The following is a 14041-nucleotide window of genomic DNA, read 5'->3' as shown; positions in this document are numbered from 1 at the left end:
TCTGAGGACTGTGAGTCCCAGGAGGGAGGTTTTACTGTGGGCCCAGGAAAGCAGGAAAGGCTTCTAGAAAGATGAATAACTAGGGCTTGAAGGAATAGCCAGGACTTTGAAACTAATAGCAGTGGAGTTTTTTTCAATCAACTTTATTGACATATAATGGAAATCCCATAAGATGCACCCATTTTATGTGTAGACATCAGTTTTGACAAACACATACACCCAGATATAACCAGCACTCAAAAGCTCCAGCCCCAAAGTGACAACCCAAAAGTTATCTTGTGCCTCTTTGCAGCCCACCTTCACCCCAGCCCCCCATCCTCTACTTGAAACCACCTCTGACCTGATTTCTGTCGCCATAGACTAGATTTGTGTGCTCTAGCTGGTGACAGCTGGGAATCTTTTGGGGATGATAGAAACGTTCTGTTTCTTGATTTGGGTAGAGGTTAGACATGGGTGTTTATATTTGACAGAACTCATTGATTGAGGGGAAGAGGGGGAAAGAGTGAATTGCAATGAGCTTTTTCTTCATTCCCTGCCCCCGCGCCCCTGGCAACCCTTATATTCTGCCCATCCTGACATTTCAGTATTGGACCAGGAGAATGGGGCCATGGGGGACTGTGAATAACACAGAGGGAACCAAAACAGTGAGAATGGGGGGAACGGGATGAGACAGAAAGTCCTAGAGAGCAGCTTGGATGAGTGTGTGATGGAGCAGCTTTCACAGCTTGCAGAATCAGTTTTTCTGGTCATGGGATTGGGCGCTGAGGGGTGTTTTTCATGAGCCATTTAACAGAAGGCAGGTCCACGTGAGTTGCTGACTACTTGTGTTTTCGAAATCAGACACTCTGGATTTAGAAAACAAGATGTTCTTTTAAAAAATAAGATCCCAGATGAGAAAGTGCTTCTCTCGAGCTTCCCTGTGAGTGCTATCAGATGCAAGCTTTTATTCCTGCCCCTGCCTGAGTGGCCTTAATGAAATAATAATAATAATTAGTTTTGGTTGGTATGACTCCTGACCCATTTGGTCTTCTAAGTATGTTTAGACTTCAGCTGCATCTTGCTCTGAGATATGATATATGAGTCCTTCTCCTGAGTTTTGAGCCAAAGAGCAACAAAAAACAAGAAATGCAACTTCAGAAGTACAATGGCAGCTAAAAAAGAGCCATCCAGAAAAATTTCCATAGTCCTGTTTTCTCGTAAGCCAGCAGTGAGTAAAGTCCACTGTGCTGTTTTTGATATCTGGCACAGGTCTTGTTAGACTGGTCAGTTCTGGGGAAGTTTTTTCTTATTTTGATAAACTTTTTATTTTAGAGTAGTTTTATATGTATAGTAAAGTTGCAAAGACAGTACAGTTTCCATATATTCTACATCCAACTTCCCCTATTATTAACATCTTCATTTAACATGAGTATGGTATATTTGTCACAATTAATATATACTGATAAATTATTATTAACTAAATTACTGAGTTACTGAAAAAACTGAAGCTGAGACCAAATCTTCAGTCTTTTTTGTATTTCCCCTGCACGATAAGGATATATGTGGATTCTTAGGGCATTGAGGGACAGGGAAGAATTTGCACTGACTTAGTTTGATAAAGCTCAGAACCTTCTAATTTACTCCTCTGAGAGTCATCAGATGAGTCCTCTCTACCTGGACATGTTAACTCTTCTGTTCAGTAGAAACTTCTTGTGAGAGTGGGGCTAGAGCAGAGTGACACCTGCATCATCAGCTGTCTTGTATTGGGAGGAATAATCTGGTTGTTTGAAAACAGGTGAGAAATATGTGGCCAAGTGAAATATTTTGGCTAAAAAAGATATAGGCTTATTTTTTAAAAAATGAAATGTCATGTCTAGTGCCTCAGTTTCTCTCGAGTACTCTTTTGACAGCGTGCCTCAGAGAAACCACAAGCTGGAGGAGACTCTAGGTCTTGCAGGTCACCCTCACTTAGAGGCAAATTTTTGAACATAATTGACCCCAGGCATACAAGTCAAAATGCTTCTAGGTGCCCTGCAAACTGGCCTTCCTTGTTACAAATGTCACTGCCACATCTTGGAAATAAGAGTGCACACCCTTATGTGCCTTTGGCTGTTGCTACGTCATTTTATTGGCCAGAGAATTCTTAGTTTGCCATCTCTGAGCCTTAGATTTCTGACCTTTTATATTGCTCTGGGTAATCAGTAAGCTCCAGGGTTTACACCTAAGATACAGTGGTTTTTCAATTTACTCTAGCTGCTCAAGGGTAGATGGTGCGTTGTCTATAAAAAGGAGTGAGACATAACCTTTTCAGGCCAAGATTTAATGTCCATTACGGAGCAAAATGTCCACCAGGACCAGACAGTCTGACCTTCTAGAAAATGACTAAGCCACCAACAATAAAGAATATTTTCACAATCCCAAGATGTCTCAGATGGTAAAGGGCATAGCATTTTTTATTTCTGTTAGAAGTTGAAACACCGTATTTCAAAAGATGTTAGTAAAGGGGTTCTTGAGAGCTGGAATGTGAGTCAAAGCTGAAGGAGAATCGATTCCATTTGTTGCCAGAGCAAAGTCTGTCTTGAGTGTGTTCTGACATTCTACTTCTGAGACCCAGACCCTTTGATTCCTACCTATCCCTTTCTTCCCTCCTGGCCCCTATTTGTCCATTCATCTGTCCATCCATCCATCAAAAGCACAGACTCTGTGCTTGGCTAGAACTGGGGGTACAGTATATATAAGACAGACAAGGTTCCTGCCCTCCTGGGGGAAGAGAGACCTCAAACAGGAAACAAACCATTAAGTAAAGAATTATATCTGTGGTAAGTGTCCGTAAGTAGAAAATTTGGGCTGAGATAGAGAATAGTTGTGTATGGGGTTGAGGAGCATGGGGCACTTGCTTTAATGTAGGTGATCAGAGAGGTCTCCAAGGTGGGGGGACGTTTAAGCTGAGACTTCAGAGGGGTGGGAATGTGTCTGCCACATGAAAAACTGGGGAAAGAGTTATGGGGCAGAGGGAACAGCTTATGGGAAGGCAGGAAGGGATGAGGTGAGGTACAACGAAGGGAAGAGCACTGTGCCCAGACCACAGTGAGTAGGTAGAGGAGTGGGCCAGTCCGGGAAGAGGTGGAGCCGGAGCCTCTTCCTAGGCCCCCTCTGTGGGTCAGAGCTGCACAGTTAACTACATCCCTAAGGGAAATGACATGTTGTATAGTCAACCCAGGCCACTGGCTGACCCTATCCTAGGTGGGTTGCCATCAGCTCTCACTGGAGGTCTTAGGTGAAAATGTAACTCAGATTGGTGTCTGGCAGGAATTTGCCTCAGACTCCAGACACAGTCAAATTAAGTAGAGCAAATTTTCTTGTTTTACCTCACTTTTCTCCTTTCCTGCTTTGGCTTCAGTTCAACCAGCTGCAGTAACTCTTGTAACTGCTTGTGGCTTTAGTCAGGAATTAAGGAATTGTGTGCTGATTTGCTCCAAGTTTTATTTTCAGACTTCTCTCACTGTCTTCCTCCCCTCATTTTCCTCCCCAGCTCCATTCAGCATTGTTTTCCATACAGAAGCATAAATACTCAGTTCTTTCTTCTAGAAAGTCTCTTCACGTGAATACTGAATGCAATTCTAGAATCTAGAGCCATGTGGTCCAATATGGTGGCCTTGAATCATAAGTGACTATTGAACACTTGAATCGCGGCTAGCCTGAATTGAAATGTGCAAAATGAGCATCAGATTTCAAAGAGTTACTACTACACACATATGTTTAATATATAACCTGTAATGGGCTTCGCAGGTGCCAGTAGTGGTACCCCGTCTGCCAATGCAGGAGACATAAGAGACTCAGGTTCGACCCCTGGGTTGGGACGATCCCCTGGAGGAGGGCATGGCAACACACTCCAGTTTTCTTGCCTGGAGAATCCCCATGGACAGAGGAGTATGGTGGGCTAAAGTCCATAGGACAGCACGAGTCGGACACAACTGAAGCGACTTAGCACACATGCCTGCATATACCTATAACATCTTATTAATTTTTTATATTGACACATATTTAAATAACATTTTGACATAAGTTAAATAAAATATATCATTAAAATTAATCTCACCCATTTCTCTTTAAGTTTTGTAATGTGGCTACTAGAAATTGCGGCTTGCATTTTATTTCCATGGGGTCAGCGCTGACTTAGAGGTTCTCTATTGCACCACAAAAAAGAATGAATTACTCAGTCATGCTATGGATGAACTTCAAAAGCCTAGTTATATGAACAATAAGAAATAAAATATATGTGAACATGGCCCTACAAATAGGAGGCACGGAGGATTTAATAAGACTCAGTTCTTCCCAGCAGACCACACCTTAGGCATAATTAGATTTCCCATTTCATAAATAATTAAGTTCAAGTGTGAGTTGTTTCATGTTTTTAGAAAAAGACGAATGTGCACCGGTCAAAAGTAAAATAAACAAGCAAGCAAAAACGAAAACAAAACCAACAATTAAACATTAATGTACACTTTTCTTTCCAGGCGAGAGAGCGGAATGCGGTACAACCAGGTAAGAGCCGGGGATCCTGTTTCCTGCACCAGCCGCCTGAGGTGGGGAGCGGGAGACGGGAGGCGCAGGAAGGGAGGGGAGGGAGAGCACAGTGCTGGAGCAGGAGCAGCACAGTCTTAGGGAGCAGCGCCTTACCAGTGCCCCCACGGGGGTGTGACTGTGCTGAGAGGGGAGGCAAAGGCCTTTGGCTGCTCTGCTCATTCCAGCTTTAGACTGTGACAGGAAGGGAGACTTTCAGAGCTGCTCTGGGCGGTGGGTGTGGTCCCTCGGCGGCGCTATCCATCAGGTGGGAGGAGGGGACCGTAATATATATTGCAGAGTGTTGAGGGCAGCCAGAAGCCGGAGGCGTTCAGGTTGCTGTCCACCTGTGTCTCCCCATCCGTTCCATGGCTGCTGAGCAAACTGCCGAGGAGGGTTGGTGGGGAGGTGCGGGGCGGCACGCAGTAGCCCGGGGTCCGGGTTTGCCAAGGCTCTGGGTTGGGCTGGAATCCCGTAGCAGCACCGCCGGGCACACGCATGCGCATATTCACACTAGCGCACACAGCTCCCGCTGCTGCCCGCACTGGCTTTCGACTTCACTGCACTGGGATGGACTGGTGGCGGAGCCCCTTGCTCGGGAAGTAACAGTGGACAGCTTCGCTTTGTCTCCAGCTCGCTCACCATTACCCTCTGCGCTTTCCCTGAGCAGACCAGAGCCAGTGAACACTTTCACTCAGCAGCGGATAGCTGAGGGTCTGACTTCAGGACTGGACCTTTCCTTTACCTGCAGAGAATTTAGGTCCCTAAGCAGCCCCATCGCTGCCTGGGTACCTTAGAGCCCATCCGTTTTCCCGTCTCCAACAATGCCTGTCCCACCGCCCAACATGAATTTAGCCGGTGGCCTCAAGGCCTGCACTTTTCCATCATGTGACCACTGAGGTCTGGTTTTTGCCTCATTCTGGGCCCAGTGACCCAGTGACATCCTTTCCCCACAAGTTCTTCCCAGTGGCTGGGAATCCTGGAAAGCTGTCCTATTTGGCAACAAGAAGGATGAACCCTCAACTCCCTCCTCATTTGGAAGGGAGTTGGCTGGGAAGAGGCTTGGAAAGCTCTGGGATTTTCAGTTTACTGAGCCCAGGGTCGAGGAGACCAGGGACTCTCCAGAAGCTTAGTCTGTGCAGCTGTTCCTCTAGGATCCGGCAGTCTGGGAACACTGGGATGATTCGTGATTCCAGGGGAGGCCTTCCCAGCATGTGGGCCAGCAGATGTGCAGGCTTACTTTCTAAGAATCTTTTAGAAACAAATTCCTTTTTAAAAAATGAATGAATTAATTAAATTTATTTATGGCAAGTGTTGCCTTTTAAAAAAATATATTTATTTATGCAGGAGAGTGTTGTCCTTTAAAAAAATTTTTTTTAAATTTATTTGTTGCAAGAGAATGTTGTCATAGTCCCCAAACAACAGAAGCTACATTTTACACCAAAGTCTGCAAATAGTGCAACAGATGGGGGATGAATTGAGCCATCCCTCACTTCTTCCTAATTCCTAGAACTCATGCGGGAATAGTGGTTCCAGCAGATTGTAGGAGAGATCTGTTATCAAACCCTTGGCGAGGTCCCAGGGTGTTCCTTAGAGAAAAGTTGAGGGGTTTTGCTTTTTTTAAAAAATAAAGTCCCCTGAGATGTTTTCTTCCACACCCTCATGGACCTAGGGCCTGGGAAATCCAAGCTAGGATTACAGACCTCCCACTTAGATACACTGTACTATACTGTACTAAGCTGTAAATCCAGATATCTACACTTTGGCCCTTGGCCAAGGTCAAAGGCAACTCTCTTAGTAAACTAAAAGCTTCCTCTTCTAAAAATCATTTTTAACTTATCATAGAGTGCATTGCTAACTTGGAAGTATTTTTGAAATTAATCTTAAATGCCCTGGGTGAGCTATTTCTATACTGTGGCCCTCTCTGTCTCCCATAGTTTCTTGTCAAAGGTCAGTGTCATTTTGGATGATTGGTTGAGCAGATCTTCTCAACAAGCTGCCGCTGGCCTTGTAGAGATAGACCAGTTTTGCACATGTGCCAAAACACGTTGTATTTTTTTCTCACACTTTAGAATGTTATCTTAGAATAGCCCCAATTTATAATAACCCTGTAATTAGCATCTTTGAGCAAACTCCGGGAGACAGTGAGAGACAAGGAAGCCTGATGTACTGCAGTCCATGGGGTCTCAAAGAGTCAGATACTATTTAGTGACTAAACAATAACAAAAAATTAGGCTGGCCAGATACAATAATGCACTTGAAAGGTATATGGTAAATGGCAAATCCAAATGCAAACCTAAGATTTGATTATGGTTTTTCAAACCATTGACTGGCTTCCCTAACCTAGAACTTGCTCCAAGTCTGAATTAGTGGTGGAACCATTTGAGATTTATCCACACAAATGCAACCCCATGCACACCCATGCACAGCCTCCAAGAGCCTGACCACCATCCAACTATAATATTGCCGCCATTTTGAATTTTGACTCCCACGTCTGTGAGGTTGTCTAGGAAAATCACCATCCTTTTGATCACAGAATAATTTTGAGGCCAAGTTCTGTGTTGCTCATGTGTGTTAATTTTCATCTTGGTTGAAAGGCAGAAAGGGGACATTGGTCTCTGGTTTCTCTTTCTTCCTCTCCGTGGCTTTCTCTGTTCCTGTTTTCCCTGCCTCTCTCTCTCTTTCTTTCCTTTTTGCTCGGCAACTGAGCAGCAGAAGAGATGGAAGGCTTAGGCTGCCCCACTTTCCTTGGCTGAGCTGCCCCTCTGCTCCCCACTTTGTGCCCCACCCAGCACTTCAGTAAGTCGGTATCAATTTGATGTAATGCAAAGTTGGGATAGCTACGTTTCCTTGTCAGAGATTCTGCTCCGTGCACAGAGCACCACACTAAAGGAAGAAATCCTGATGTGATTCCAACAGTCCTTTGCTTTCTGGATTGGGCAGGAGAAATTTTATAACTCACAGGAAAAAAAATTCCTTAGGACTTAACTTTATGAAATAAATTTTAAAGGCATCTTAGACTTTTTTTGGTATTGGTGTCTAACACCTGCATTGAGTCTCTACTCCTGTTGACCATGAGAGTTTAATAGATAATTTAATGCTATTGCTGGGTGTTCTGTGGTAAAACCCATTTCCTCATGTCCATACTCACACCAGAACCTGGAATAGGAAGAGCTGAATTCTTTTCCTGTGACCTTGGGCAAGTTTCTTAATCTCTCAGTGGCTCATTTGCCTTATGTTTAAAGTAGGTTTAATAGTTCTTGCCTACTTCTCAGGGTTGTTGTGAGGATAACATGCAGTGTAAGATAATGAAATGATCAGACAACATTCAAAAACAGAAACCCAAATCACCATGGAAACAAGGTGGCTCAGCTGCTACCCTCCAGTTATTAAACGTAAAACCTATGGCCCCCTGTCACATTTCTGGCACTCTCTTTGGCATATGTAAATTCAAAAGCAGATCTAGCATAAGAAATACTCACTCTCACATGCCCTTATCCTCAAAAAAATAAGTACCTTGTGAAAAAGAAATGACATGGACTTAGCTAACCAAATTGACATAGATCCAAGATGGGCTCAAAATAACCTTGCCTGTTGTTTCTTTTCGAAGTTTTGATCTGTGCTGTTATTTTTGGTTCCAATGTTTGGGTGGCATGAGATTTGGATTCCACTGTGTCTTTGCCCATGCATGTCCTGGAGCTAGCAGTATTTGCTCAGTATTCAGACACCAAGAGGAATCTGATCTGAGGTCCCTTGATGGTGGGGCTGCTGAAGCAGACAGGCGAACAAGGCCAGTGAGCAAGGCAGCATGAGTCTCATCTCCTTGATGGGCTCCACAGCACGTATGATTTCTTGCCCATTCACAGAAATCAGTCAAGATGTGGGGGGCCCATGTCTCTGTTCATCACACATGGACATTATCTGTGTCAGGCTGGGTCCCCCCTCGGTACCTCCCAAATTATGAGCTAAGCCAGTTGAAAGTGAACTGTGTCTCTTGGTTAGGGGTCTTTCTCCTAACCTTTGAAAGTCCTTTGACCTAGAAGGCTGGCAGCATTGAGTCAGGCCAACTTGGGTGGTGAAAGGTGAGCAAATAAGCCAACACAGGCATATGCATGTGAGCAACTCTGGAAACCGGTTCAGTGTTTGTGGCTGTTTCACTGTTGCTGGTGAACTGTGGTGTGATCGCCCCTCCCTGTGTCCGAGATGGAGCGAGCACAGGGAATGGAGATCCTAAAGTCAAGCAAGACACTTTCAACCCGACCCCCCCAGTCCTCTGCTGGCAAGGGTTAATGGAATGGATGAGTTTGGGCTGGATATGGGAAAGTGCCCTAAGGCTCCATGACTGACCCAATGGGAAAAATCTTGGGCTTAGAGCCAAAGAGGCTGAGTTTGGGGTCTAGCTCTGCCACTTCCCCACTCTAGAGCTCGGTTTAGGCCTCTGTAAAATGGGGCCACACGTGCAGAGTTAAGCTGATATTAAGCATGACAGTGGATTTGAAAACACTAACTGAAAGTGTACTTGACTAAGGACAGGAGATAGTCCTCACCCTGGGTCCCCGGGAGTTCCCGGGGGCCCCCGAAGAAGCTGCAGCCTCCCTCTTGGCATCAGTTTCTTCATCTCTAAAATGAGAATAATAACTGCCCGGCTCTTAGATCAATGGAATAAAGAGTAGTCAAGTGCATTTGAAATGCTTAGCAGCATTAGGAAGATCAGTGCCCCAGTACATCAGGAGCTGAGACTCGGTGATGTCTTTAAGCCAAAACAATGAAAATTAACCCTTCCAATCATCTTTGAAAGTCTCTTGCTTTCTTCAGCTACAGGTTACATCTCATCCCTGACTCCCCCTCCATCTGTTTAGCTTTGCAGGATGGCAGCCTCTGATTGGAGTTTCAGTGGTTTCCCGGACACGTGCTGTGCCCCCCCCATAATGTAGAATGCATTTGTGTTACATGAGTCTTGGTCCTGCCTGACACTGTGGATCATTTAAGACACCCTTGAACATCCAGAGGCCTTCAGATGGAGCATTGGGCACCAATGCACTGGGGGTTCAGGCCTTCCATTTGCATTTTGTGTTCTCCTTCAGTCGTGGGTTACAATAGCGTCTCCCCCCATTGTATGTTTACCTTGGTTGCTTTCTTGATTTCTTTTGTTCCGTTTTCCCCTAGGCCCCCCTGTCTTCCCCCTAAACCACAGAAAATGAGGAGACCTAGGCCTCTCTCAGTGTGTAGCCATAAACTATTTAACGGCTGTATGGAAACGTTCATTAAGGTACTTGCTGGGGAGCCATGGAGTCCGCGAACGTGCCCAATGTAATGGCAGCCTCTCTCCACCTCCTACCCCGGCCAACAGCCCTGCCCCGACCTACTGACAGACTGACATCTGACCAACCAGAACTTTCCATCTGGGCCCGTGGCCAGGCCATGTAGCTGGCTGGTCCTCCTGGTGGCCTGCCTGTAGCTTCAGAGGCACTTTTGTCTCTGACCAGTGGCTTCTAAGAGTGCTTCCCCTTGCTCCTCAGCCCTGGCTGAGTGGGGGTTGGGGAGGGCAGTCAGCCCTGCTCCCCTGCTTGAGGAACTGCAGTCCTGACCAGGCTGAGGGACAGTTAGAGAAACCCCCTCACCTCCCGTCACACACACGTCTCCCAGGAGCAGACTGGTTGGAAGCAACACAAAGGAAAACCCTGCTTTGTATAACAGTGTATTTTTATACAAGTGATTTTTTTCCCCTAAAAGTTGAGAATAGACCAACAAAGGAAACACATACAATTTGTGTGAGAGACAACCCTTCCACCTTGTTTTGCTTCTTGTGAGGCAGTTTGGGAGAAGGGAAAAGAGATGAAGTAGTCCCTTTAGAATTCCAGGTTAACCCTTTACACCTTAAACTGGAAAGGAAGGTTTTCACTTCAGTGAGTTTCTCTGTTCTTGCTTCTTGGCTGCAAAGGGTGCAGGATCGAGCCGTCCCAGGTAGAACAGCTCAAGGCAAGTTAAGACAGTGATGAAGTTGGAAAGGGTAGCAGGTGGGAAATATCCTCAGGGAAGGGCAGATGCACTCTGAACGTCACTTAGGGGAGCAGGAGGAAGGTCCCTACCAGTTACTGGAAGCCCACCACCATCTAACAAAGACACTCACTGCAGAAAATAAGACTCATGTCAGTCAGGAGAAAAGGCCCTGAAGGCTCCCAGGCTCTGCCTGAGACACGTTTGGAGTGTTGGAGGCTGCCTCTCCTCCAGCTCTCTCTCCATCCCCAGACAGGACTTACTGGGCAGGGAGGGTCGGCCTCAGGTGTGGGAGGGGGTGTGGGCAGGATCAGCCTGGGTCCCAGGGCTGTCTCTGCCTGTGAACTGAGTTCTGGGAAAGGGGAAAGGGGACAGGAGGGCCCCAGTTGGGGGTGCCCGAGGGGTGGGAAACAGCAGCGGCTGCTCTCAGATGCCTCAGTGGAGGGAGGCCTGGAGGACCCCAAAAGGACCTGGGAGCAGCAGCAAAGGGGCACGTTGGGAGGTGACCCCGAGAGAGCAGTTTGCCATCCAGAAGGTCATGGGAGAAGAGGCCTGTGTCAAGAGCCCTTCCTTCATCCTCCGTCCTTGCTCCTACAAGACTTCCTTCTCAAAAAATTGCACTCCAGAGCTGAGGGGAGACCGAGGCCCATTTGCTACTCTCTGCCCTCAAAGACCTTATCGTGTCACGCAGGAGGTTTTTGACGCAGAAGCTGAATGTGGAAGATGATTCAAGATGAGTGCTTGGTGACTGATCAGTACAGAAGTAAGTTCTGTGAGCACTCTAGACCAGGAGGAGCCGTGGGCACCGGGGGCAGGGGCAGCATTGAAGGAAGTGTCGGCAGAGGGGAGGATGGACGGAGAAGCTGCTGAGAGAAGGAAGAGAGTGAGTGGAACCTCAGAGACACGGACATGTTTTGGAATATGCTTAGCTTTTTGGAAACAGGCGGTCTGTCAGGATGCTTGGAAGGCTCTCTCACCTGATTGCATTTGAAAGCAAAGGTGTTCTGTTTAGTGAGACAATTTCTGAATGGAGAACTCCTACATAAAATGTGTGACAATCAAGTCATCTGACTTTATTCCCCTGACAATCACAACACCCACGGGTGTGTTTGCCCCTTGGAGGAAGTCGGTCCTTCTTCTGCATCTATAGGCTTTGCTGCACCTGGTCAGTCTCCCGCAAGCCTGCAACAAGCGTCTTTGTCAGCGGTGCCAAAACCTTGTCTTTGAATGGACGGTCTTTTGGAATGAGAAGTGTCATTCAGAGTCCAGCTTGGCAGCCACCGGAGCCACAGAATGGCAAGAGGTATAGGCTGCACTGGGCGCCAGGAGACTGGCTCTGAAAAGAGCCCCCAGAGAGGGGCACCCTAGAGAGCTGGGCAGTGGCCTGTCCCTGGAATAAGGGCACAGCTTCCTCAGGGGATAGTTTGACCGAAACAAAGTTTGTTTGTTAAGCGATTGCATTTCTTTGTAGTCACGTGTGCTTGTACCACATATTATCAGTGCAGGTCAACCAGCTCCTCTCTGAGCTCAGTTTGGGACGGACTGCAGTAGCGGGGCCCCAGTCTCAAGGATGGTTAAGTCTCAGAAAATGAAAAGGCAGTGTGATGCACTCAGTCCTTCAACCTTTATGAACGGAATTTAATTTCCTCTTAGGAGTCCCATGCTATCTGAAAGAAGATTCAGCATGAATCCCCATCTCTGAAATGCCAAAGTTCTGAAAGGCTTGTCAGTAAAATAACATCATGGAAATGCCATGGTTATGAGGGTTTAGAGGGACAAGGGGACTTCCCTGGTGGCTCAGACAGTAAAGAATCTGCCTGCAATGCAGGAGACCCAGGTTCGATCCCTGGATCGGGAAGATCCCCTGGAACAAGGAATGGCTATCCACTCCAGTTATTCTTCCTGGAGAATTCCACGGACAGAGGAGCCTGGTGGACTACAGTCCATAGAGGGTCACACAGAGTCGAACACAACTGAAGCAATTGAACACACACACACATGAGTGTGTGACGAGGATCAGATAAGTAGCTCATGGCAGGTTCTAGAGCTCTGCCTGGTGCAGAGTAAGCACCAGGGGAGTGTCAGCTGCGAGTGCTGCCGGGGCTTTCCGGAGGGCGCCCATGGCCCCCATCTGACCATCTGTCACTGCTGTCCTAGGTTCAGGTGGGCTTGGCCAACATAGGAAAACCCTAGCAGCTGAGACGCCAGGGCTGGACGGGTGACAGCGGGGAGGAGGCTCACATCCTCCTGACTCTCAGTCAGCGGGGTGGCCTCCCCCAGGAGCTGAATGAGACACAGTATGCACCCCAGAGCCTGACCTGCTGCCTGTACAGGAAGAAAGAGGAAGGTAGTTCTCCCCTACAAATGGGCGGTTTCAGTGAAAGCAAAGGCTCTGGTTCTGCCTGCAAGGTCACCAAGGTGTTCTGACCGTATGGCCCTTCGTCACTCCAGGTTTTGTCAGTTTTGGGTTCCCTGAGGGTCTTTCAGTGCCAGGGTGAGGGTCCTCGGGCAGAAGGAGACCAAAGTCGAGCGAGTACCTGGGACCTGCTGCCTCAGCTGTTTGGTGGGAAAGCACGGTCCGCCGTGTGAAGTTGGAACCAGGCAGCTTGCCCTTGGGTCCTATCCAGAGGGCCCCTGCAAAATAGTCTTGGTTAACTAAGAGCTAAGATCGAGGTTCCCTGAGCTGACTGCGGGGACAGTCCCAGCAGACAGCCGAGAGTGTGTGTCCCTCCTTTCTGTGGGCAGCTGGGCTCACCTTAAGGGGTCTTAGGTGGGCTCTCATTGCTGGTGAATAAACAGCCCCTGTGTTGAGAAGAAGGTAGACTTGAGGTTAGGAAAGGGTTTAGTGCTCACTGTTCCTGCACTTTGACAAGGACTGAAAGAGGCCTCTTTGCCCTCTGGTGTCCAAGGCAGCCACCCTGGAAGGCTGGCGGGGCAGGTCCCTAGCTCCTGAGCCTCGTAGGCTGCCTGCCATCTCCCTGGCCCTTTACTGGCTGCCATTGCATTTCGGCGTTCCCGGACTCTGAAGGATCTGCTTACTCTAACTGATCTTACTCCTGCATAATCTTTTCTTTTTCTCCTGCTCTGCTGCCTGTTTATTTTTTGTTATCAGAGGAAGAAGAAATGCTCGAACCAGGAACCAGGTATTTACTGGAAAGGTCCGTTAGCCCCATTCAACTGGATGGAAACTGTCTTTAGTCCTGACTTGTAGCACAGGGCCCGCCTTGCCTGTTGCCAATGAGTCCACTTTATTATCCTCTCTGTGACTCTAGTTAAGAGTTAAGATATTCTAGTTAAAAATTCCCAGGTGGGGTGAGGAGGAGCCACAAAACCATCCAATTTCATGTTTTTTCCCCGTCCCTTTTACGTGAGCATACTAGTACATATAGAACATACTAGTAAGAAGGCATAGTACATATGCCTTCTCTTCCTCACCTTCTGAGGAGGCTAGTATTTAATTTGGCCCATTTTAAGAAAGAGTTGTTGTTATTGTTTTTTTTTT

The 14041-nt window shown here is 47.1% G+C and overlaps 1 protein-coding gene across 8 annotated transcripts in view; it reads left to right on the top strand.

Moving 5' to 3' along the window:
• The window catches only part of SRGAP3 (SLIT-ROBO Rho GTPase activating protein 3), a 246038-nt gene that overhangs the window by 193481 nt on the left and 38516 nt on the right, over window positions 1-14041 (top strand). For 2 of the 8 annotated variants that reach the window (XM_027523686.1, XM_027523691.1), the window contains exons 11-13: window positions 4497-4524; window positions 7255-7341; window positions 13652-13697. In XM_027523686.1, coding sequence (XP_027379487.1) covers window positions 4497-4524; window positions 7255-7341; window positions 13652-13697 — 161 coding nt within the window. Of the gene's footprint in view, window positions 1-4496; window positions 4525-7254; window positions 7342-9708; window positions 9812-13651; window positions 13698-14041 lie in introns of all 8 variants that reach the window. The other 6 variants (XM_027523688.1, XM_027523692.1, XM_027523687.1 and 3 more) reach the window with 5 other exon arrangements.

Source organism: Bos indicus x Bos taurus, chromosome 22 (assembly GCF_003369695.1).
Source record: "Bos indicus x Bos taurus breed Angus x Brahman F1 hybrid chromosome 22, Bos_hybrid_MaternalHap_v2.0, whole genome shotgun sequence".
NCBI lineage: Eukaryota > Metazoa > Chordata > Mammalia > Artiodactyla > Bovidae > Bos > Bos indicus x Bos taurus.
Note: the sequence above shows the minus strand (reverse complement) of the source record. Positions and strands in the feature narration are given on the sequence as shown.